At 43.5% G+C, this 21,053-nt stretch overlaps 2 protein-coding genes across 3 annotated transcripts in view; one reads left to right on the forward strand and one right to left on the reverse strand.

The window, feature by feature from the left end:
* Positions 1-494: 494 nt before the first annotated feature.
* On the reverse strand, positions 495-15,573 carry znf292b (zinc finger protein 292b). The gene is given in 8 exon segments (NM_001030212.1): positions 495-7,849; positions 8,039-8,180; positions 8,329-8,465; positions 9,835-10,037; positions 10,114-10,249; positions 10,940-11,018; positions 11,098-11,252; positions 15,372-15,573. Coding segments are annotated over 8 exon segments (7,860 nt in total). The 5' UTR covers positions 15,534-15,573; the 3' UTR covers positions 495-1,003.
* The window catches only part of lama4 (laminin, alpha 4), a 48,638-nt gene continuing 42,712 nt past the window's right edge, over positions 15,128-21,053 (forward strand). Inside the window, 2 exon segments of one of the 2 annotated variants that reach the window (NM_001444007.1) lie at positions 15,128-15,660; positions 16,434-16,806. The gene's annotated coding sequence lies outside the window, so the exon portion shown is untranslated. 2 annotated transcript variants of the gene reach the window in all.

A 21,053-nucleotide genomic window follows, 5' to 3' on the forward strand; every position in this document is an offset into this window, starting at 1 on the left:
TGACGTGATCAGGTCTACATTAGTGTTCCCTGCTGTAAGTTTTTCTCCTCCACACCACAGAGGGCCACTGTCTGAGCCTCCAGCGCTACAGCAGTTCATGAGCAGGCTATTACTAAAGCTTTACCAGTGTTCAGTCTCACACCAGACACAGATCATGCAACAGCAAATTAAAGTGATTAACTCTGAAGTCTAGAATTAAAGTGAACAGTGGTATACCTTGAAAACGGTTATCATCCCATGCCTTATCCTACTAGAATAGGAGTGTTCAAACTCAGTCCTGGAGGGTCGGTGTCCTGCATATTTTAGTTTCAACTCCAGCTGAACACACCTGAACCAGCTGAGCAAGCTCCTTCTAGCTAAAACTTCCAGCCAAGTGTGTTGAAGAAAGTTGGAGCTAAACTATGCAGTACACCGGCCCTCCAGGACTGAGTTTGGACACCCCTGTACAAAAACATCAAGACTAGACACATCCAATGACCAGACGCAACACGACGTAACAAAACGCAAGCTGTATTAAACTGGTTGCTATTGATTAACATACACACTGCTGGTGGCAGTAGTTGATCAAAGAGCCACACACAACATTATTGACAAATTTAAAATGTACAAGGTAAACAGGACCAAAACAGTTACGAATTATACACAGCACTACATAACATCAGAATCAAGATTCACTTCTGCAGGATAGAAAAAGAGTCCAATGGAATATTAAAAAGTACAGGTCTATCCAATACTCAAAACAAAACGAAATCAACTCCGAAGGCAACAGAAATGTGCTGAACAGCTTCATAAGGACATACATGCTTTAAGAGGTATTTCATCGACTACTGCGGCTATGAAGTGAGCTTAACATACACAGTTCTGTTAAAAAACATCACACTGGGGACCTTTAAGATAGTGTGTAGTGTTTCCCAGACAATCAATCAATCAACGCTCGATCTTTGTGTCCAATTAAAACTAATAAAAGTCAGCCATCATCCTGATGCTCAGAGGGATCTGCGCATTACTTCTCTTTCTGAAGGATCACTGTGGGTCGCATTTCCTGAAGCTGCTTGAGTAGGATCTCCAGGACATTGGTAAAAACCTTCTGCACCTCAAACTTGACGTTACTGAGCGAGGTCAGCTTCTGCGGGTTTTTAAACTCCACCAGCTTGAGTGCTTCTCTGGGACGCAGCTCCGCGTCCGCTCTTTTACAGACCACTGTGGCAGTCTTTAGTTGGAAAGTAGTCATTCTTTTGTGTGCATTCCCATTGAGCGGCACTGTTGCCTTTCTCTTCTGGGATGTCTTTGACTCCTGCAGAAACTGAAGGAAGGACACCTCGAAGCCCATGGGCTTGAAGGAGCTGAGCGGCGTGTTTTTACTGGAAGCTTCCTCCTGTATTAAAGTAGTACTGGAGGACGTGGAGTCAGAGTTCAGGTCCGCATAACTGACAGAGGAGCTCCCGGCAATTCCCTGCCGGGTCATCCTTTTAGGTCCAGTGGGCTTGCGCTCTTTCACGTTGCCCTTGCGCGGCCGTCCCCTCCGCCGCTTAACCACCACTGATATCTCTGAGCAGGTGTCTGTAGACGGCTTGCCATCGGACAGATCAGGGTCCTCTGTGCTTTCTTTCCCAGACGTGGGCTTCGAGAACTCAGATTCACTCTGTCCGGGCTCAGCAACTTCCTCGTTTTCAGTAGTCTCGATGGAGCTCTCCTCGGATTTATCGGTGTCGTCGCTTCTGGAAGCGATGCGCTTGTATTTGGACCGGGGGATCTTTTTACAGTAGATGAAGTTGCTTCTCTGTTCTTCCAAGTACTGTTTTGGGAGGCCATGCTGAAGATAATGCTTCATTATATTTCGCTCTGAACTCGTCACCGTTTCACAACCCTTTATCATACATGCGTACTGCAGCTGTAAGCGCTTGGTGCACATGGCGGAGGCTTCTTCCTGCGTTTTCAATATGGGTTTCCCGTATTTGGTCCAGTTGTTGGTGTTGGGCTTCTTCTTTTTAAGGATTGGCTTCTTAATAGACTTCTTGTTCATCGCTCGGTTTTCTTTCTCGACAACATGACTCTGGAACTTCCTGGGACGACCAAGTTTTACCCCAGTCTTGGTTCCACGTGGGCTCATGAGCAAGCGTTTGTACACTTCTTGGTGCTTCTTCATTGTGTGCCGCAGCAGATTTGATCGTGTACTGTACGCGCCTTCGCATCCTTCCATCGGACATCTGAACACCCCCGCCACAGCGTTAACCTTTGAGAGCTGGGTTTCTTTATGCTTTTTGTCAACGTGGCGGATGTACTTCCAGAAACCGGTGAAGGTCTCAGAGCATTCAGACTGATCACACTGAAATCTACCTAGGTTAATGCTGCACATCATGGCACCTGCTTTTTCAAGAGGTAACTTGTGGAGCTGAAGGTAGTGCTGGAGCATGTCTGGAACTGTCTGGAAAATGGAAGAACAGTCTTTGACTTGACACCTGAACTCATCCACCTCCTTGACATCCACATCCAGCTTGTCCTCACGCTCCTCAACTTGGTCCATGTCCTCGGCCTCCTCATCGTTCTGTTCGTCATGGCTGTTGATCTCAAACTTGGGCAAAGCAGACTGATGCACAGCTTTATAATGCAGGATCAGATTATGCTGGATTGTGAATGCCGCCACACAGCCTTGATGAACACACCGATAGGGTCTATAGGGGCTAAAAGCATCATCCGCCTCAGGTTTTTTCTCTTTTATTTTTTTGGGAGATTCTTTCGGCTTGGCCACTTTAGGCTTGCTAGGTTTGGGCTTCTTGTCCAAGGGCAAATTTACTTTGTGAAGCAGTGCTGAAGGATTTTGTGTAAATGGGGCTATGGGTAGAATCTCTTTAAGTGGAGACAATTGGGCTTGAGCAGGAACAGGGGTAGGAGTGGGAAACCACCCATTTGCATTCTGATCTATTCTCTGAGTCACTGAAGAATGGCTAGACATGATTACTGATGGCTGAACAGCCATCTGATTTACTGTTGGTGTTCCTGCAGCAAGACTTCTACTCTGAGGCACAAAAGCAGACTGTGGGACAAATGGTGGAGGGATGCAATGGGGTGTTTTGACAGTATCGTGTCTCATGGAGCCTGATGGACATGTAACATCCTTCGGCGGTTGACGTGCGTCCACAACTGGAGTGTTTTTAACTGTTCTGGGGACCTCCGGCACTGAGCAAGGGCTGCCTTTATCACTCTCCAGGAGCCGTTGACTGGACTGAGGCCTAATTTTCATCTTCTTTACTTCTTCCTGTGAATAGTTATGAATGGATATGTAATGGGCTTTGAGGTTGGAGTTGCGCGTGAAGGCCTTGGAACATTTTTGACACCTGAAAGGGGCAACATTAAACTGGTCTTTCATTTGCGCAAGCATATCCTCTGTGTAATTGTGCGTCTTGACAAGGTGTTTCATAAGAGCGTCTTTTGTCATAGCACTGTAAGTGCAACCTTTTACATCACACACAAATGGCTTCACGTAACTTGCCTTCACAGTAGGTAAAACCTTGGGCTTAGTAGGCTTAAGCTCTGGCTTAGTAGGCTGTACAGGTATCACAGCGGGAACATCTACAGTTCTGATAACTTCACTAATTTCTCTGTCTAGATCAAGCTTCTCCAGTGCTTTCTGGATTTCTAACACTTCATCGACACTGGTAATAGGCATATTGCTAGGCTGATCGTTGACAGCACCTTCCGGTAGCACAGATGACATGGTGTGATTTAAGCCATCGTTTGGGCTCATTTGTGAAACAGTCTCAACAAGGACGTCAGATGCGTTTACATTAGGTTGCTGCTCACTCTGAGGCGTATTCGTAACCAGGTTTGAGGTACGCTGTAGATCCCCACTGACAGGACTCGACACAGACATTTGTGAGGAGGAACTGTCAACACTTGATCCACGAGGCAGGCTGCCCTTTTTGTGAAACTCTCCAGCTAATATCTGCTCACGCAATCTTTCTTTGACACTCTTTTCAGACACCATATTTTGAGTGAAGTTTGCCATGGCTGCCAGAAGTCCATCATTTGATAAATCGCTTACATTAATGTTGGGTGTCTTCTCCTTGTTGTCTTTCATTCTGTTTAAAGTTTCATTTTGAAAAACTTGATCTGAGGAACTGCTATTCAGGCTGGATGTAGACCGGTCATCTGCTAGCAGCTGAGTAAGCAAAGGATCACTGACACTGTCGTTAAACAGCGTGCTGGACATCTCAGAATAACTTGGTTGAAGTTGATGTTTGACACTACCTGTGTGTTGTATGACACTGGTTTCAGACAGCCGACTGCTCTGAGCATATGAACCACAGGGGTTTGGCACCATCTGCTGTTCCTGTGCAGAGCCCACACACGGACTCGACTGGCTTTGCAATGTTCCTCCCATCTGTTTGTCAATGCTAGTGTAAGTGCCATTGGCTTGGGGGAAAGTGACGTTTGGGTACAGCTTCGGATCAAGGGGGCCCTTGATCTGTGGCAGGGTCACATGTGAGGATGGGGCGGGGTGAGGCGAGTTGAGAAGATCAAGAAATGAGCTGGGGAGGTCTGCTGTCAGGTCAGCTTCCTCAAATGGTTTGCAATAAGCGCGCTTAGACAAATGTCCACCCAGAGACTTGGGGCTATTGAATTCTCTGTAACACCTGCAGCAGATGAACTTGCCATCTTTAACAATGGCAGGCCATTTTGTTCTTCTGTTTCGCTTAACTTTTTTGTGCTCCCCATCACTCGACGCATTCCCAGTGTTATCCTGTGAACTTGGAGAACTGCCATTTGATGGGGGAGCATTGTTAGAAAGTGGAAAGCCTACAGTGGTTTCCCTCTCCAACTTCACCAAACACTGTGCGCTGGGTACTGGAGGAAAGGAATCCTCTGCTTGCGGCAGGTAAGCCGCTGAGGACTCTTTGGGAACTGAACTGTTCATAGTGTCTGCGTAAGAGGACAACACAGACATCTGAGCAGATCCCAGGTTTGTCTCGGCTGAAGACTGCGCAGTTACCACCGCATTAGGACCCATGACTTGAGTTGGATTGAGTTCGCCAACTGCATGCAGGTCATCATTTGAGGTGTTACTGAGTTTTTGATTGATGTCTGCTCGAGCTGGCACTGGGTAGCCATTACGCTTACTCTGCAGGGTGGTATAGCTTGTGCCTCTCTGCTGTGCATCATCATTGGAAGCTGGGTTCATGTGAGTAAAATGACTGCTAGAAAGAGTGTTCATGCTTTGCGTCATTGAATGACATCTCTGTTGCTGGAGTACTGAATTATTCCTGGGGTCCCACAAGTGGTCTGTTGCCATTTGAGGCTGATTATTACCATTGCCAAGCTGAGAGAGAACAATAGGATCTAATATATTGTCCATTTCATTGGAACGGATGTGCCCTGGGGAAGCGGCGATGTGAGAAGAGACGGAAGGATATTTGGGGTTTGCACAGTTAGATGGGTAGCACGTAGGCTGACTGAGGGATTTCTGTGTTTGAACAGCAGGGCGTCTTTGGGCCGGCTGGTCTCGAGGAGTCACAACAGAACTGTGGCCTCCATTTACAGATCGGTGTTTTGAGCGGCCTGCCACATTGTTCTTCTTGGCAAGTTTCCACTGCGTGTAAAAGTCGGGATGAACAGCCTTCATGTGCTTCGTAACACTTCTATACGAGCTATAGTCTCGAGTACAAGTTTCGTGAGGGCATTTGTGTCTCTCTTTCACTTGGACAATCGTTGTGTCTATCGGTTTCACACATTTGTTTTCCAAAACTTGTCCATCGTTTGGTACGGAAGCCATTTGCAAAGGAAGTGTCTGAGAAACGGGAGGAAGCATCTGACCCAGTGAGACGAGCGGTGTTGCGTTGTGTGCAGCCTGTGGTGGAGGCGTCCTTCTACTACTGTGCAGGCTCTGATATGATGCCTGAGATGGAGTTACGGGATTGGGATTGTACTGCCTAAATACTCCATTGTTATATAGTGGAGTAGTAGAAGCAGAGTCTGCCGACTGCAGCTGACCATTAGTTGCTGGGGCAGGCAGTAAGTCCTCTAATACACTCTGATATGAAGACGTAGATGGCATGGGATCTGAATTGCTCATCAATGCCTCCAAGAGAGACTCCTCTGGTCTATGTGGTTTTAACCGAGACGCGCGAGTCCCCTCAGTTGACTTGCCGGGGTGGTCATTGATCTGAGGGATGTGCTGGTGGGTGGGAAGTTGATCAGGTTTACTTGTCCCAGGTTGAACACAGTCAGCAGAAACTGCAAATTCGCTATTTAGCATGTTTTCAACAGAATGCTTGACTATGACCATGCCTGATTGGCGATCTTCTTCAGACTCTGCGCCTCTGTCATTTAAATCCATGACTGAGAGAGGGTCGGGCTGGGCTGAGTCCTGCTCTGTTTGATTGCATTGTTCTGGGTGAGGTTCTGCTGGTTCAATACTTTGACTCTCAGTGTTTTTGCTTTCCACTTTTGTGATGTGGCTCTCGGCATGGAGGTCCAACTCAGACTGTGAATGAAACACTTTACCACAGTCTGGTGCTTTGCAGGTAAATGTTTTGTAATGCTGTGCCTCATGGTCATACAGTTTATAGGCTTCGTGAAAAATCTTGCCGCATCCTGGAAACATGCACCTAGCCTTGAAGACAGTGTGTTCTTTCTTATGCACGATGAGCTCTGTGTTGGAGTTGAAGCTGGCTTTGCAGTTAAGCTGAATGCAAATGTAGGGTTTGATGCCGCAGTGCATCTGCAGGTGATCGTTCAGGTGGTCGACGCTGACAAACTGGCGACGGCAGTACTGGCACACTATTTTAGTGCTCTGCATTTCAAGGAAGCGCTTGGCTTCTTCATTGTCGCCATGATCTTTCACATGGGCAATGAGATTGCGGAAATATTTAAATCCCTTCCTGCAGTACTGCACTGGACAAGTATTCCCTTCACCTCCAAAGCCCTCGGAGTCATTGCTGCCCTTACTACTCAGCTTGTTGGCCTGCCCACCGCTGCTGCTTTTTGTCTTGGGCTTACGCACCTGATTTTCACTGCTCTTAGCTTTCAGGGAGGGTATGTCAGGAGTGGCTGTTTTGGGGCTGGCTAGCTGCTTACTAGTCTTCATTGCAGCGAGACGCTCTTTGCAAGACAGTTTCACATGCGATGCAACATGTGGTTCAAGAGTCTCTTTAGTTTCAAAGGTCTCCAAACAAATCGGGCAGAAGTAGCTTCCATCTTTGAAGTGAGTCACTGCATGACGCACTATTCGATGACCGAGAAACTCCTTGTCGCACAAAACACAGTACTGCATGTAGGCCTGCCAGTTTCTAAACCTAGCGGAAACGAAGCCCTTTTCTCGCAACTTCTTCATCTCTCTGTTCTTCTGCTTCTGATCTGCCATATCATTCAGTTCATTTGTTGTGTCTAAAAAACACTGAGACATATCCTTGAAGTCCTCGTTAAATTCCCCCAGGCCTTCAAGGTCTCCATCGTTCAGTTCATCAATGGAGGACACTATTGAGGCCTCCTCTCCCATAAGTCCTAAACAGTGGCGTTTTAAGGCCTTCCAGTTCCAGTACTCGGGGTCGAAAGGCCACTGGGTTTTGAGGACTAACAGGAGCTCACAGCGCAGCGAGTTTGATACCAGCAGATCTTCCACGTCCAGCTTCTGGTCTGGCTCATTGTAGAGAGTCTCCACTGCATAGTACGAGTCCACGGTGGGCTCCAGGAGAAACTCCGTCAGCTGGCAGGCCCTTTTCACCTCCAGGTCAGAGGGTAAGAGGCAAGAAATGGTTTTGCAGACAGTGGCTTTGGTGCTTCCTTCACATGAGTCCAATCGCAGGGCGCGGATGCAGATCTCAACACAGGTTGGAAGTCCAACTTTGCCCATCTGTTGACATGGAGGACAAAATTAATAACTATAAGAAGTATAGAGCTAGATTTTCCCAACATTCTTCATAATATCTTATTTTGTGTTCAACAGAAAAGGAAACTGATCAGTTTAGAAGCACTGGAGAAAATGCTGAGGAAATGTTCGTTTCGTTACCAACAGCTATAAGTGTGAACAGGCACAGCTCACCTCTGTTTGGATGAATTTAATGAAGAAGAGTAGGTGGAACACAGTTTTAGACAGGAACGACATCTGACGGCATCTGTCCAAAAAGCCTTGCTCTGAAGGCTCTAACCGCTTGAGCAGGTTCCCCCAGAACAGAGTCAACTCCCTGCCAGAGAACATACAACATCTCTGAGTGTCTAAATCTAAAACGACACATTAAATCAAGCAGACTTTATTATAACCGCAGAATTCTCATTTGTTAATGCAAAAGAAATCTTGAATGTTTTCCTAGCAGTGGCAATGTTTTAACCTACCAAGCACAGTAGGAATCCTCCTGCAGAATCTGACGTGTCAAAAAAGCAGAGCACAAAGTGAACGCAGCCTTCTCCTCACCGTCAGCCTCGAGGTTACAAATCATCTCTAAAGCATCACGGCAGTCCACTTTCGAGAGCTGGAAAGGAAGAGAAAGAAATCAGGGGTGTAAATGCTGTATTTTAAATCTGTCTACTGCTGTATGTATGAAAACAAGCAGCCATGATGTGACACTTGTTATGAATCTGCTGAACAGAGCCGCGGCAAATAGAAAACAAGTCATGCATTGCTTTTCTCTCTTGAATTGAGATTAGATTTGAACAGTAGATGGTGCTGTATGCTTTACAAACAGCCAGTGAGGTCACACAGAATGCATTTTCCCTCTCCACTGCTCTGCCTTTCTATTGGTTTTCAGACATAGGCTTTGCGTCTTTTGTGCCAGTTTTTATACACCGTGTAAAGTTGAAAGTTCCTGAACTTTCACACACAGAGCAGCTCATCACTGTCAGGTCCAAAAGCAGAGGACCAATCAGAAGATCTTAAAGGCGGGGCAACCATTGCAAGCATCTGTTTATAGTATAGTAGAAAGCCAGCATGACAAACGCTTTTACCATTATATCATCGTTGTAGCTGATTTATTTGATGCATCTTCATGTGCTTATCATAACATACTGTTTTATATTTCTAATGGGTTTGTTATTGTCATTACATCACCTTCATGATGTTCCATCACGTGGACCTCAAGCTATGCTTTTTTAAAACACATTCCTGAGCGCCGCGTTAAGATGCATTGGGTGAGAATGAGCCCACTCTCTGCTTGCATTCAATGGGTCTATATCAGGGGTGCCCAAACTCGGTCCTGCAGGGCCGGTGTCCTGGAGAGTTCAGCTCCAACCTTAATCAAACACACCTGAAGCAGCTGATCAAGCTCTTCCTTTGTATTCTAGAAACATCCTGGCAGGTGTGTTGAAGCAAGTTGGAGCTAAACTCTGAAGGACACCGGCCCTCCAGGACCGAGTTTGGGCACCCCTGGTGTATATGCACAGCTAGTGCAGGGTTCATACACATTTTCACTACTAAAACTCCATGACTTTTCCAAGACTTTCAATTTCACGCGCTTCCTTTAAAAGCATGGATGTTGTAATGTAATTAAAATACAATCAGTTAAACAGACTTCAGCATTCATTTAGTTGTTCAAGTGTTAAAAATAGACGAAAGACGGTTTACATGCAGGCGCCATCATTAGCTGCAGGCGAGAACAGAAACCCCATTGAAAATACTGGAGCTTCCACAGACCATAGTGATGTTTAACTGATTGAAATCTCGATTGCTGACTGCATATTTTTGATATGTGGAGTCCTAATATGTGAGGATTGTCGTCATTAAGTCGATGACATGATTACGTTGTAGTTTAAGAACCGGTGAACAGTTTTGTGAAATCCGAAAAGATCTGATTAGTGAAAAGATCTGATCTTCCCCTCACTAATTCTTCATGAACAGTCTCTTACCTCTTCCATTATGACGTCCTGTGGAGCAACCGTGCACAAACACACCAGGTGCATCTGCTTGAAGTGTCCCTTCTCCTCAAACTCGGAGAGGTCCGCACAGGCCTTGGCCAGCGCCGCAGCCTGATCCGCTCGGCCCTCCTTCATCAGCTGCTTCAGCCGCATGCGCAGCAGCGTCGGCCCCTCCGCCGTCAGGAACTCGTGCACTACACAGAAAACAGCACACAGGTCAGCCGGCCAACTCAGACTAACATGACTGTGAAATGAGGATGAGGACAGCACCTTCCTCCCCGGCCGGCGTCTCACTGGACAGGATCGCCTGCAGGGTCGGGTTACTCCAGACGCCCTGCTCTCTGGCGATGGTGGAGAGGATGGTCAGATGGCTGATTCCCTTCTCCTGAACCAGAGGATGAGCGATCTGCACGCGCACGCGCACACACACACACACACACACACACACGCACACACACACACACACACACACACAATAAGATGCACAGTTCTGGAACCCACACTGCAAGCGGCAGACCGGTCAATGCTATAAGGGGCTATTTAATTATTAACTAAGACTTTTACAGTTTTATATTGTATATGTTTGTGTTTAGTTCTATACCATCACAGGTATCTTGCATTAATCTGCAGATTTATTTATTTATTTAATAAAATTCTGCACTGAAAAAAAAAAAACTCCAGAAGATTCTGACTGTAATCCATATTTCCAACACTAATTCACTCAAATCTCCACCAGTTTCCCTTTCCTTGCACTTAATATGCTTTCTTTGGATATGCTGCACAATTGGTTTGGTCCAGATGCCAGGATGTTGATCAGGGTAAATAAATTAAAGTAATTAATCACTATTTACATAATTAAAACAGTATTTAAACTTAAACTTTTCTAATTGTTTTGTCTGACAAGTAGTTTAATTACTTGACTAAATGAATTTGGATAGATGTAAATGCATAGATGAATGAACTAAAATGCTTTAAATCTTGCTTTAAAAAAAAAAAAAAACGCACGACTGGTTGATCATCGTTCATCATTTCAGTATTAGCATGCATTAGTTTCCTATACTAAACAACAACAATAGCAACAGCCTGCTAAATGTACCTGAACGGATGTCCTAAACCTGTCCCACAACGCATCTGGGATATTCCACGGCAGAGAAAGCAGCAGCTCTGCACAACTCCTGCAGAAGAAAGACCCACAGTTAATGAACAACCTAAATGAAGCTTCAGAGAGAAGAGAAGAGATGAAGATGAGCTCACAGCGAGAGTCTCTCCAGCAGCAGCGGCACCTCCTCACACTGCGCCGACAGCAGCGGACAGGCCTGAGCGAAGCTGAGCAGCGCTGTGATGTACACCTCCAGCACCGGCAGGGGCTCATCCTCAATCCTCCACAGGCTGGCGTACTCCAGCAGCGTCTGAAACCAAAGAGCACTCACGTAAACACCACTGAAACAAGCAGAGCGCCAACTTCAGGTGTACTCACATTAGGCACGGCTGCCTTGAACCGTGCCCGGGTGCGACTGTCCCCCCTCCCCGAATGGCCTGCACTCACACTGCACTCACCTCATCACTGACGCTCTGCTCAGTTTAACAGGGAAGCGCTCTCGCTCAGCACAGTGGACATTGCTTTAGTTCTATTGTTAAGTTGTTTAGTCACAGACAAATGTTTTGCTGAACAGATCCAGCACTTCTGATGCAGATAAATGCTCATGAAAGAGTTGTGTGAATTATTGCACCTCAGAGAACGAAACACAATCAATGCGGTGGCTTTGGGAAGAGTGAGACGGGAGCGCAGACAGATGCTCAAGACTGTTCTGGAGGGAATAATAATAGAAGAAGAAGAATACTGAAGCACTGATGATGGAGGCCCGAAACCCTCAAACACCAAATTATATATATATATATATACACATACACAGTTGAGGTCAGAATTATTCACCCCCTTCAAAAATTTTTTTTAATATTTTCCAAATGATGTTGAACAGATTGAGGAAATTTTCACAGTATGTCTGATAATATTTTTTCTTCTGGAGAAAGTCTTATTTGCTTTATTTCGGCAAGAATAAAAGTAGTTATTAATTTTTAAACACCATTTTAGCGACAAAATTATTAGCCTCTTTAAGCTATATTTTTTCTCGATAGTTTACAGAACAAACCACTGTTATACAATAACCTGCCTAATTACCCTAATTAACCCAGTTGAGCCTTTAAATGTCACTTTAAGCTGTATAGAAGAATATCTAGTAAAATATTATTTACTGTCATGACGGTAAAGATAAAATAAATCATTTATTAGGAATGAGTTTTTAAAACTATTGTTTAGAAATATGCTGAAAAAGTTTTCTCCCTGTTAAACAGAAATTGAGGAAAAATAAATAAGCGCTCTAATAATTCAGGGGGACAAATAATTCTGACTTCAACTGTGTATATATATATATATATATATATATAGAAATCAACTAATATGAAAATTATTCAGATGTTTAAACATATTTAAGAATAAAATACAGACACACAGACATTATCAAGACATGTCAGGGTAAAGACGTTATTACTAACAGAAAATAAAAATAACCGTTTTTTCCGTCATTTGTGCTGTTTTAAACTCTTAAGGTTGATTTATACTTCTGCCTCAAGTGCACGTGTATGCTACGGCGCAGCCTACACGACGCATAGCCCTACGCTATGGCCGTCGCTGACGTGCACCTCTCAAAAAATTTAACTACACGTCGCACTAATGCATAGCGCAAGCTCTGTGATTGGTTGGCTTGGTAGCCCTGACGAATCAGGGCGGAACCGAGATCTGCGCGAGCCCGATGGAGCGATTGTTTACAAGTGTGGAGTCGCGTGAAGGAGCTCCGGATGGAAAGTTTTGTTTTGTGTTTACCTCATAGTTAAAGTTGTTGCACGTCCGCCGGTTCCTGCCTCAAAATGAGCAAGTTTGAGCCACTTGTACTTCCAGAAAGTGTTCAGGAAAAGCAAAACAGCAGTGAAGAATCTCGACACAGAGACACATTTACACCTCACTGCCAACTAGTGTTTCAGAAGTGTTAATGCAGACCGTCAGAGACAGCAGCAGAAGTATAAATGCACAGCTACGGGCGTTACATGCGCCGTGAGTTACGCCGGTCACTTGACGCAGAAGTATAAACCAGGCTTAAATGTTTGCATCTAGATCATTCTTTTTTATTTTAATAGCTCAGAAAATTATCTATAACCTGTTTTTTTTTTTAGTATAGTATCATTACATAAGTACATTTTTAAACTGCTGATGAAACAACATTTCACTAGTTATATCGTGAGACACTCTACACTACTGCATATGTCCCAGTATCATGCAGTCCTACTCAACACTGACAAACCAGAACAGGAGGCGTTTACGATGGCTTCAAACGTCACAAGTGTACAGGGTAGGCCTGGGCCGGTGTAATATTCTGACGATATGATGACCTTCGATAAACATATCAGTTTTATGAACCGTCTGTTGTACTCTGTGTAAATAATTTGTTTAAAAATTTTTAAAAATTAATCAAATAATAACAGTAATGCACACACAAACCTAGACTTCTCCAAATCACAGTTACCCTCGAAACTGGTTATCATCCCATGCCTAGTGCAGGCCATGTGCGTTTGTGGGATTATGGATGATCTTGTTAGTTTAAATGAAGCATCGGCATCTCATATTGCCGTTTCCAGTGGCCAGATCCATCACTTGATGAAGCATTTCCACTTTAAAATCTCCCAGAAGAGGCAGGCGTAATCAATCCATCACATGTGGGACTCACTCGACTATCGTGACCCTTTAAGACTCATCTCATGTGTTCTGACTGCGGCCATCAAATATAACAGCTATAATCCAGACTCCACACTGCAGATCCTGCGACGAGACTACTGTGGATGATCACAGCGAGATAATAGCATGTATTGTGCAGCCCTAACAAGCATCTAAAGGGCCCAAGACATTCAAATCAAGAGTTTTAGATGTTCATATATCAGTATTGTTAGTGTTTAGGATATCTATAAGCTAGTGTGCCCCAAAACAGAGACAACATTCACATGTAGACGATATACCCCTGATGAACATGTAGAGCTTGCAGTTTGTCTCTTCCACCTAAACGAATCGCTGATTTCTTTGCTGTCGCCGTATAGTTCGGTTTCTCATCAAATCTTCTGACCAATCAAATGCTCTCTAGTGTCTGACATGCCCCGCCCCCTTCTCATTTGATGTGCTTGAGCTCAACCAATAGCAGAGCGGTGATAAAAACAAAATGCTATTGGCCATTTTTTTAAAAAGGGGAGGAGCTACTCTGCGAATCGTTTCAGTTGAGATTACGACAAACATCCAATAATAATGCACATTTCAGAGCACCTTACAGCACATTAACGACAGAATTTTCATTTTTATTTAAACTATTCGTTTAATCTGTAATCCTGACACCACGTGACTGTGGAAGTGTTGCTGTGTTATGATCTGCTACTCACTAGATACAATAACAGTGATGAAATGCAGTGAGAGACGAGCGATGTGCAGAGATGATGCGGTGTGTTATAATAATAATCATCATAATCAGCCAATCCCTGCACATCTTCACAGATGATGATGATGATGATGAGATTATGCTGATCTGTGCAGATAGTTATAGATCATGATGGAGGAGGAGGAGTGCAGGAATACTGTATGATCTGTCTGTTCAGTCAGTGAGTGATGCAGATGCTCAGCTGTGAGGGAAGCTTTACAAGTGTGTGTGTGTGTGTGTGTGTGTGTTTAATGTATAGGCTTGGCATTGAAATGTGTGTCGAACAGACCTTAGTCCTGAAATACACATCTCTAATATACGTGTGTGTGTGTGTGTGTGTGTGTGTGTGTGATGGTGGTGTTCAGCTGTGTATGCGTTTATGTATGCGTGTGTGTATGTATGTACACTTTGATGTCGGTGGTCAGCTGTGTGTGTGTGTGTATTTCTATATTTATTTGGGTGTGTGTGCGCACAACATTGGTGATCAGCATGGTAATCAGCTTTTGTGTGTTTACATGTGTGTATGTTATGATCAACTGCATGGTTGTGTATTTATATATACATATATAGGTGAGATGTTGGTCATCTCTGTGTGTGTGTGTGTGAGTAATGGTCAACTGTATGTGCGATTATAGATGAGTGTGTGTATAACGGTGGTGATCAGCTGTGTGTGTGTTTACATATATGTGTGTGTTATGGTCAGCTGCATCGGTGTGTATTTATATGTGTGCGATGGTGGTCAGCTGTGTGTGTGTGTGTGTGTGTGTGTGTGTGTGTGTGTGCGCGCGCCCTGCTCTCCTGCAGCTGTGCGTGCGCTGCGTGCTTGTTTACAATGCTGCACACCGGACCTGAAAGAGACACCGAGCGCCCGCACAGTAGCGGCGGGCAGCGGGGACTCGGTGTGCGGTGGATTGTGAGCTGATCGGCGGGTTTACCGGAGGCTGCGTGTGTTTGTGTGTTCTTGTGTGTGTTTATGTGTGGTGTCGGCAGGCAGCGGCGCGGCGGATCTGCGCTCACCTGACAGAACTGATAGCAGTATTGCGACGCGGACTCCTCCGCGGGCTCCGCGCGGTCCTCCAGGGCACCCCTGATCTCCTGCAGCCGCGTCGCGAGCGCCTGCAACGCGCTGGAAGTGTCGCTCCGCGCGCTGCGCTCCAGCTCGGCCTCCTCGTCCGCCATCTTCACTTACAATTCCGCCGCGTACGCACAGCCTGTCACGTGACGCCTAATCACTGTGCGTGCTGACGTACAGACGAAGTCACGTGAGCGAGACGTCACTGAGGCTCTGCGCTCGAGTGTTGATCTTGTAAGTGATGCTGTGTGCATAACCCCACTCCTCCTCTCAGACTGAACAACTGGAACGGATCACCGCTAAAGCAGAGATATCACTCTATATATTGATGATTTATTTGATTCATCTTAAAGATTGTTTTAATTCATTCATTTTCCAGGGGTCGCCTCAACGGAATGAACCATCAACTATTCCAGCATATGTTTTACACAGCGGATACCCTTCCAGCTGCAACCCAGTACTGGGAAACTATAATCATAATTATAGTGATAATAATAAAAGTTAATAATAAATAGTCAAGGTGATGCGGTAGTGCTGTCGCTTCACAGCAAGAAGGTCGCTGGTTTGAGTCTCGGCTGGGTCAGTTGGTGTTTCTGTGTGGAGTTTGCATGTTCTCCCCGTGTTGGTGTGGGTTTCCTCCGGGTGCTCCGGTTTCCCCCACAGTCCAAACACATGCGCTATAGGGGAACTGGGTAGGCTGAATTGACCGTAGTGTATGAGTGTGAATGGATGCTTTCCAGTGATGGGTTGCAGCTAGAAGGGCATCCGCTGCATGAATCATATGCTGAATATATTGGCGGTTCATTCCACTGTGGTGACCTCTGATTAATAAAGGGATTAAGCCGAAAAGAAAATGAATGAAAGAATGAATGACACAATTAGTGTTTAATTTGTCGCTGGTGAGCCACATATTTCCACAAAAGTGGATCATTTCAGTGTCAGTGTAAGTTGTTGAGTAGTACCATTGTTCCAGATCACTATACTGTCCATTTAATACCTCATTTCAGACGACTTAGAGACAAACTCCGCGATTCACTCCTCTGACCAGCAGAGGGCGCCCTCACCTGAATATGGACGGGCTTCTCACTCGCTCTGCACTACATTTCCCATCAACCCCATACCTGCGCTGATTACCGCTCCAGCTGAGATCTATCTACAGGAGGCAGACTGTTTTACTCACGCTCCTTCTTTTTGTCACCCTGCCTTCCTACCGTCTGTGATGGTTGTGATGGCGCCTTTTGCACTGTGCTATGTGGATTTCAGTAGTGATGGTGAAATGAAGCTTTCCCTTCAGCAGGGTCGTGAAGAGGTTCATCACTCGCCGCACAGCGCACAATACCGACATCTTGTGGTGAAAAGCGGAACGGAGGAGTCAATGCAGTGAGCAGAATTATCTTTATCTTTTCTGCTTTATAAAAAATAATAAATTAATAATAACTCATGTGTGGATGATGAATTTATGAAAGTATAATGGAGCTTCTACAGAGACAGGTGAAGATGGAAGCAGCTTCTGAATCTGCTTTGATCAATACATGAAGCCTTATTCATGTAAACCTCAGCCTTAAGCCCTGGGGCCTGTTCCATAAACCAAGCTTAGAGAATAAGCCAGGCTTATGTTGGTAAGTCGGGTTTATTAATGGCAGATTCGGTTTTATAAATCAAATTTATGATAGTTCAAACTCAGTTACTCTGGCAACTCATGCTGGGACACCAGCCTGGTCCAGGGCAGGATAACTCTCCGGCTAAGTCAAGTTCAGCTTAATCAAAGTAATGTGAACATTCACCTGCTGTAATTTGATACCATTTTATTTCACGTAACCTCTTAATAACGTTAAAACTTTAGTCACTTATATATATATATATACACACACACACCAAACATCTTTAAGAGTAGAAGAATACATTTAAATTAAAATAAGAGCAAACAAAACAAGCTACAACATTTCAACTCGCTTTTAAAATGTTTATGCCTGTTTATTCATTCATTCATTTTCTTTTTGGCTTAGTCCTTTTAATAATCTGGGGTTGCCACAGCAGAATGAACCGCCAACTTATCCATCATTTGTTTTACGCCCCTACTTTCATGATAATCCATACAAAGATTCAACACAGGCCTACATCAGATAGTCATTTAAAATCGATTGAATATTTTTACATTGCAAGGTAAACTAAATGCTTTATATATTTACATGTAGAAATGTTCATAATAATTAATATTAATGATACACTAAACATTACTCATAAACACTTCATAAAAACAGATTCACTCTTCTCCAGCAGGTGGCGCCAGTAGTACTGCAGGATTAACAGCTCGATTTCATAAACTACACCGCATCCCAATATCCGCAGATTAAATTCAGGCAAACTTGAGCATAATCAAAAACTATATTAAAAACAAAAGACTTTTAAATAAATTTTAAGGGGCTAGCTTAAATTTCTCGATATTGATACATCAATATTTAATACTTTTTAAGACCCTGTTGACACCCGGATCAAAACATAGTCACATAAATATGTAAACACTCATTTAATTGTAATAAGCAGATTTTGTAAAAGACTTTGTAATTTTGGACTTTTGTAATTTTTATTTTGTAAAAGGATTACTTTGGTTCAAACCTCATCATCACTTTTGAAAATTGTTTAGATTAAGATAAGATCATGTTCTAAACTCAACTAAATAGTGTACATACAAAATTATTATTAATGATGACTAAAGCATTCATATATCCTTAATAACTCACTCTTTCAGCAGGTGCGCCAATCGCAGCAAAACTTTTATATATACAGCTGAAGTCAGAATTATTCACCCCCTTTGATTTATATTATTTTTTTATTTAAAAAATATTTTTATATATTAATGTATAATATAATATATATAATTATATATATTATGTATTTTTTTATATTAATGTTAAGCACCTTGGGTCTGAGAGTAACGCAATTTCGATTCTCTATATGTCTTGTACATGTGGTTGAATTGACAATAAAGCTGACTTTGACTTTGACTATTTCTAACAGATTCAGGAAATGTTCACAGTATGTCTAATAATATTTATTCTTCTGGAGAAAGTCTGATTTGTTTTATTTGGGCTAGAGTAAAAGCAGTTTTTAATTTTTTAAACAGCCTTTTAAGGTCAATATTAGCTCTTTTAGCTATATTTGTTTTCGATATTCTACAGAACAAACCATCCTTATACAAAACTTGCCTAATTACCCTAACCTGGGCAATTGGCAAAGAGAAAATAAATCAGTAATTAGAAATGAGTTATTAAAACAATTAGGATCAGAAATGTGTTGGAGAAATCTCTCTGTTAAACAGAAATATGAGGGGCGAATAATTAATAATAAAAGTGTCACCTTAAGGGAAAAGCTGTGGGTTTGCCACCATGAGTTCATTTCTGTATAAAAACCTGCAAAAATGGGCTGAAGTTGCAGAATAATAGTGCAGGTAAACACATGAACATTTACTAAAGATAGACTTGGAAGTGCCGGATTCTAAACCCAAAACTGATATCTGAACCAAACTGTGTGTTTGTCGGCAGAATGAGGGATGGGAAGGCTCGTGGGCTGCTACAGAAGTCCTCCCTGTTTCTGCAGTACAGTAGACACAATGTGTGTGCCATACACACTCATGATCTGCTGACCTTTCACCTCCAACACTTTGAACTCTGGGATGAATAGACTCATTGACAGACAGGCGAAGGCGTTCCTCTGTCCTTCCTCAATACTGTCTGTTCTTTATTCCATTACTGAGACACAAATAAACGGCTTACTGTTGTGTGTTATGGGCTCTTCGCTCCTCCACATCTGCTGTTAATTAGCACAGACTGTGTGGAAATCCCTGCTCCAGCTCCAAATGGAGAAAAAACATGCCGAGTGAGCAGAACACACAGTGAACGCTCCATTCCTGCAGATTAACAACAAATCCACGTCAAATAAAACGTAAAATGCTTTATTCACATATGAAAACATCAAGCAACACGGGTTACACATGCATACATTCATCTTTAATAATAGTTTTAGAGGGTTTTCAGCTTTATTTGGACAGTACAGTAGATAGCAGACAGGAAAGTAATGGGAGCAGAGAGAGTGGACGGGTCAGCAAAGGACCTCGAGCTGGGAATCAAACTCGGGTCATCATGAGCACCATGATGCTGTATGTCGGCGCACTTATCCACTAGGCTACTGGCGCAGACACACATGGATGCCTCATATACATGAACTAATACATTCACAAAGCTTTACCTTGAAAAACAAACACTTTCATGCATCTGCGCTGCGCATGCACAAACTTTGCGTACACCAGGTTTCATGATCACGTTTGGATTCACTAACGATGAAATGAGCGTGAGAATGTGTGTCGGTCCATGCCAACGTAATGTCTAGCGTATGTTCGTGTGTTTCTTGTGTGTGTGTGTGTGTTTGTTTTATTTCCACTGGCGACCCCTAGAGGCAGTTGTGTTAAATTGCACACTACACAGTATGGCACCAACACGTGTGAAGAACATTGCTGCTCATTAATAATTAATCAAATGAGTTATTTGACACAATATTTTTTTGTTTTGTTTTACCAATTATGTGATTTAGAACATATAAAAGCATTTGCAGATGTACACAACGCTTAGTCTATGGCAATGGCAGTGTTGGCCATATTAGATCACATTGTCAATGGGGGAATCCGAAATCTCCAAGGTGTTAGGGTGAGTGATGTGTTTAAAGATATTATTATTATTATTATAACTTCTATTAAAAGTTTATTTTATTTAATTTTATTGAGAGTGATTATTTATCTGCATATCAGGAGAGTGTGGTTATCCATTAAAGACGTGGCTGTTTACCCCCTTAACACTGAACAAGCGTGCAGATACAGTGATGGCCATTCTCCACTCGGTCAGCTGTAGAGCGGGCGATTGGGCAGCTGAAATGCTGGTGGTGCTGCCTTGATAAGAGCGGAGGAGTGCTGCTATACCGCCCTGACAGTGTTCCTCTAACACATCTGTGTGTCCCACAGACACGGGCACTACTGCAGACAGTAAAGTGAGGCAGCTCTCTCTTCAAAAGCTCCCCTGTTCCTCCACCTGCTCGCTCCACACTGAGACGGTGCGCCGCTGTTCTCCTCTTCACCTGCTCCTTTACATCAGACCATCTCTTTTTTTAATTCACTCACGGTGTGATGTTCATGCCCCATAATAATTGACCTACTCTTTAGAAGTGTTCTGCCTTTTCACAGTGGATGTATTTAACTTGGCTAAACGCTTCCCCATCTTACCCTGCTCATTTGCGTCGCATCCAGCTGCAGATTCATCAATTCATTTCCTGCTTATTCAGGTGGATGTGTGACTGATCTATTTACAGACAGGAACACAACCAGACTCAACACGATGTTGTTAACCCTGTAACCTATTGTCTAGATCAGTGGTTCTCAAACTGTGGTACGTGTATCACTAGTGGTACGGTACGCGCAGGAATCACTGAATAATTAAAGTAAAATAATAAACACACTTTTAACGCATACGATAACACAGATGTGATCTTTTAATAGGCTAATCCTTATATTTTATTTTCATTTTTTTAATGTTTGTTATGTATTCTATCATTTGAAGTTAATTTCCTTCCCATATTTGTAA

This window comes from Danio rerio, chromosome 20 (assembly GCF_052040795.2).
Source record: "Danio rerio strain M-AB ecotype USA chromosome 20, GRCz13ab, whole genome shotgun sequence".
In the NCBI taxonomy this organism is placed as follows: Eukaryota; Metazoa; Chordata; class Actinopteri; order Cypriniformes; family Danionidae; genus Danio; species Danio rerio.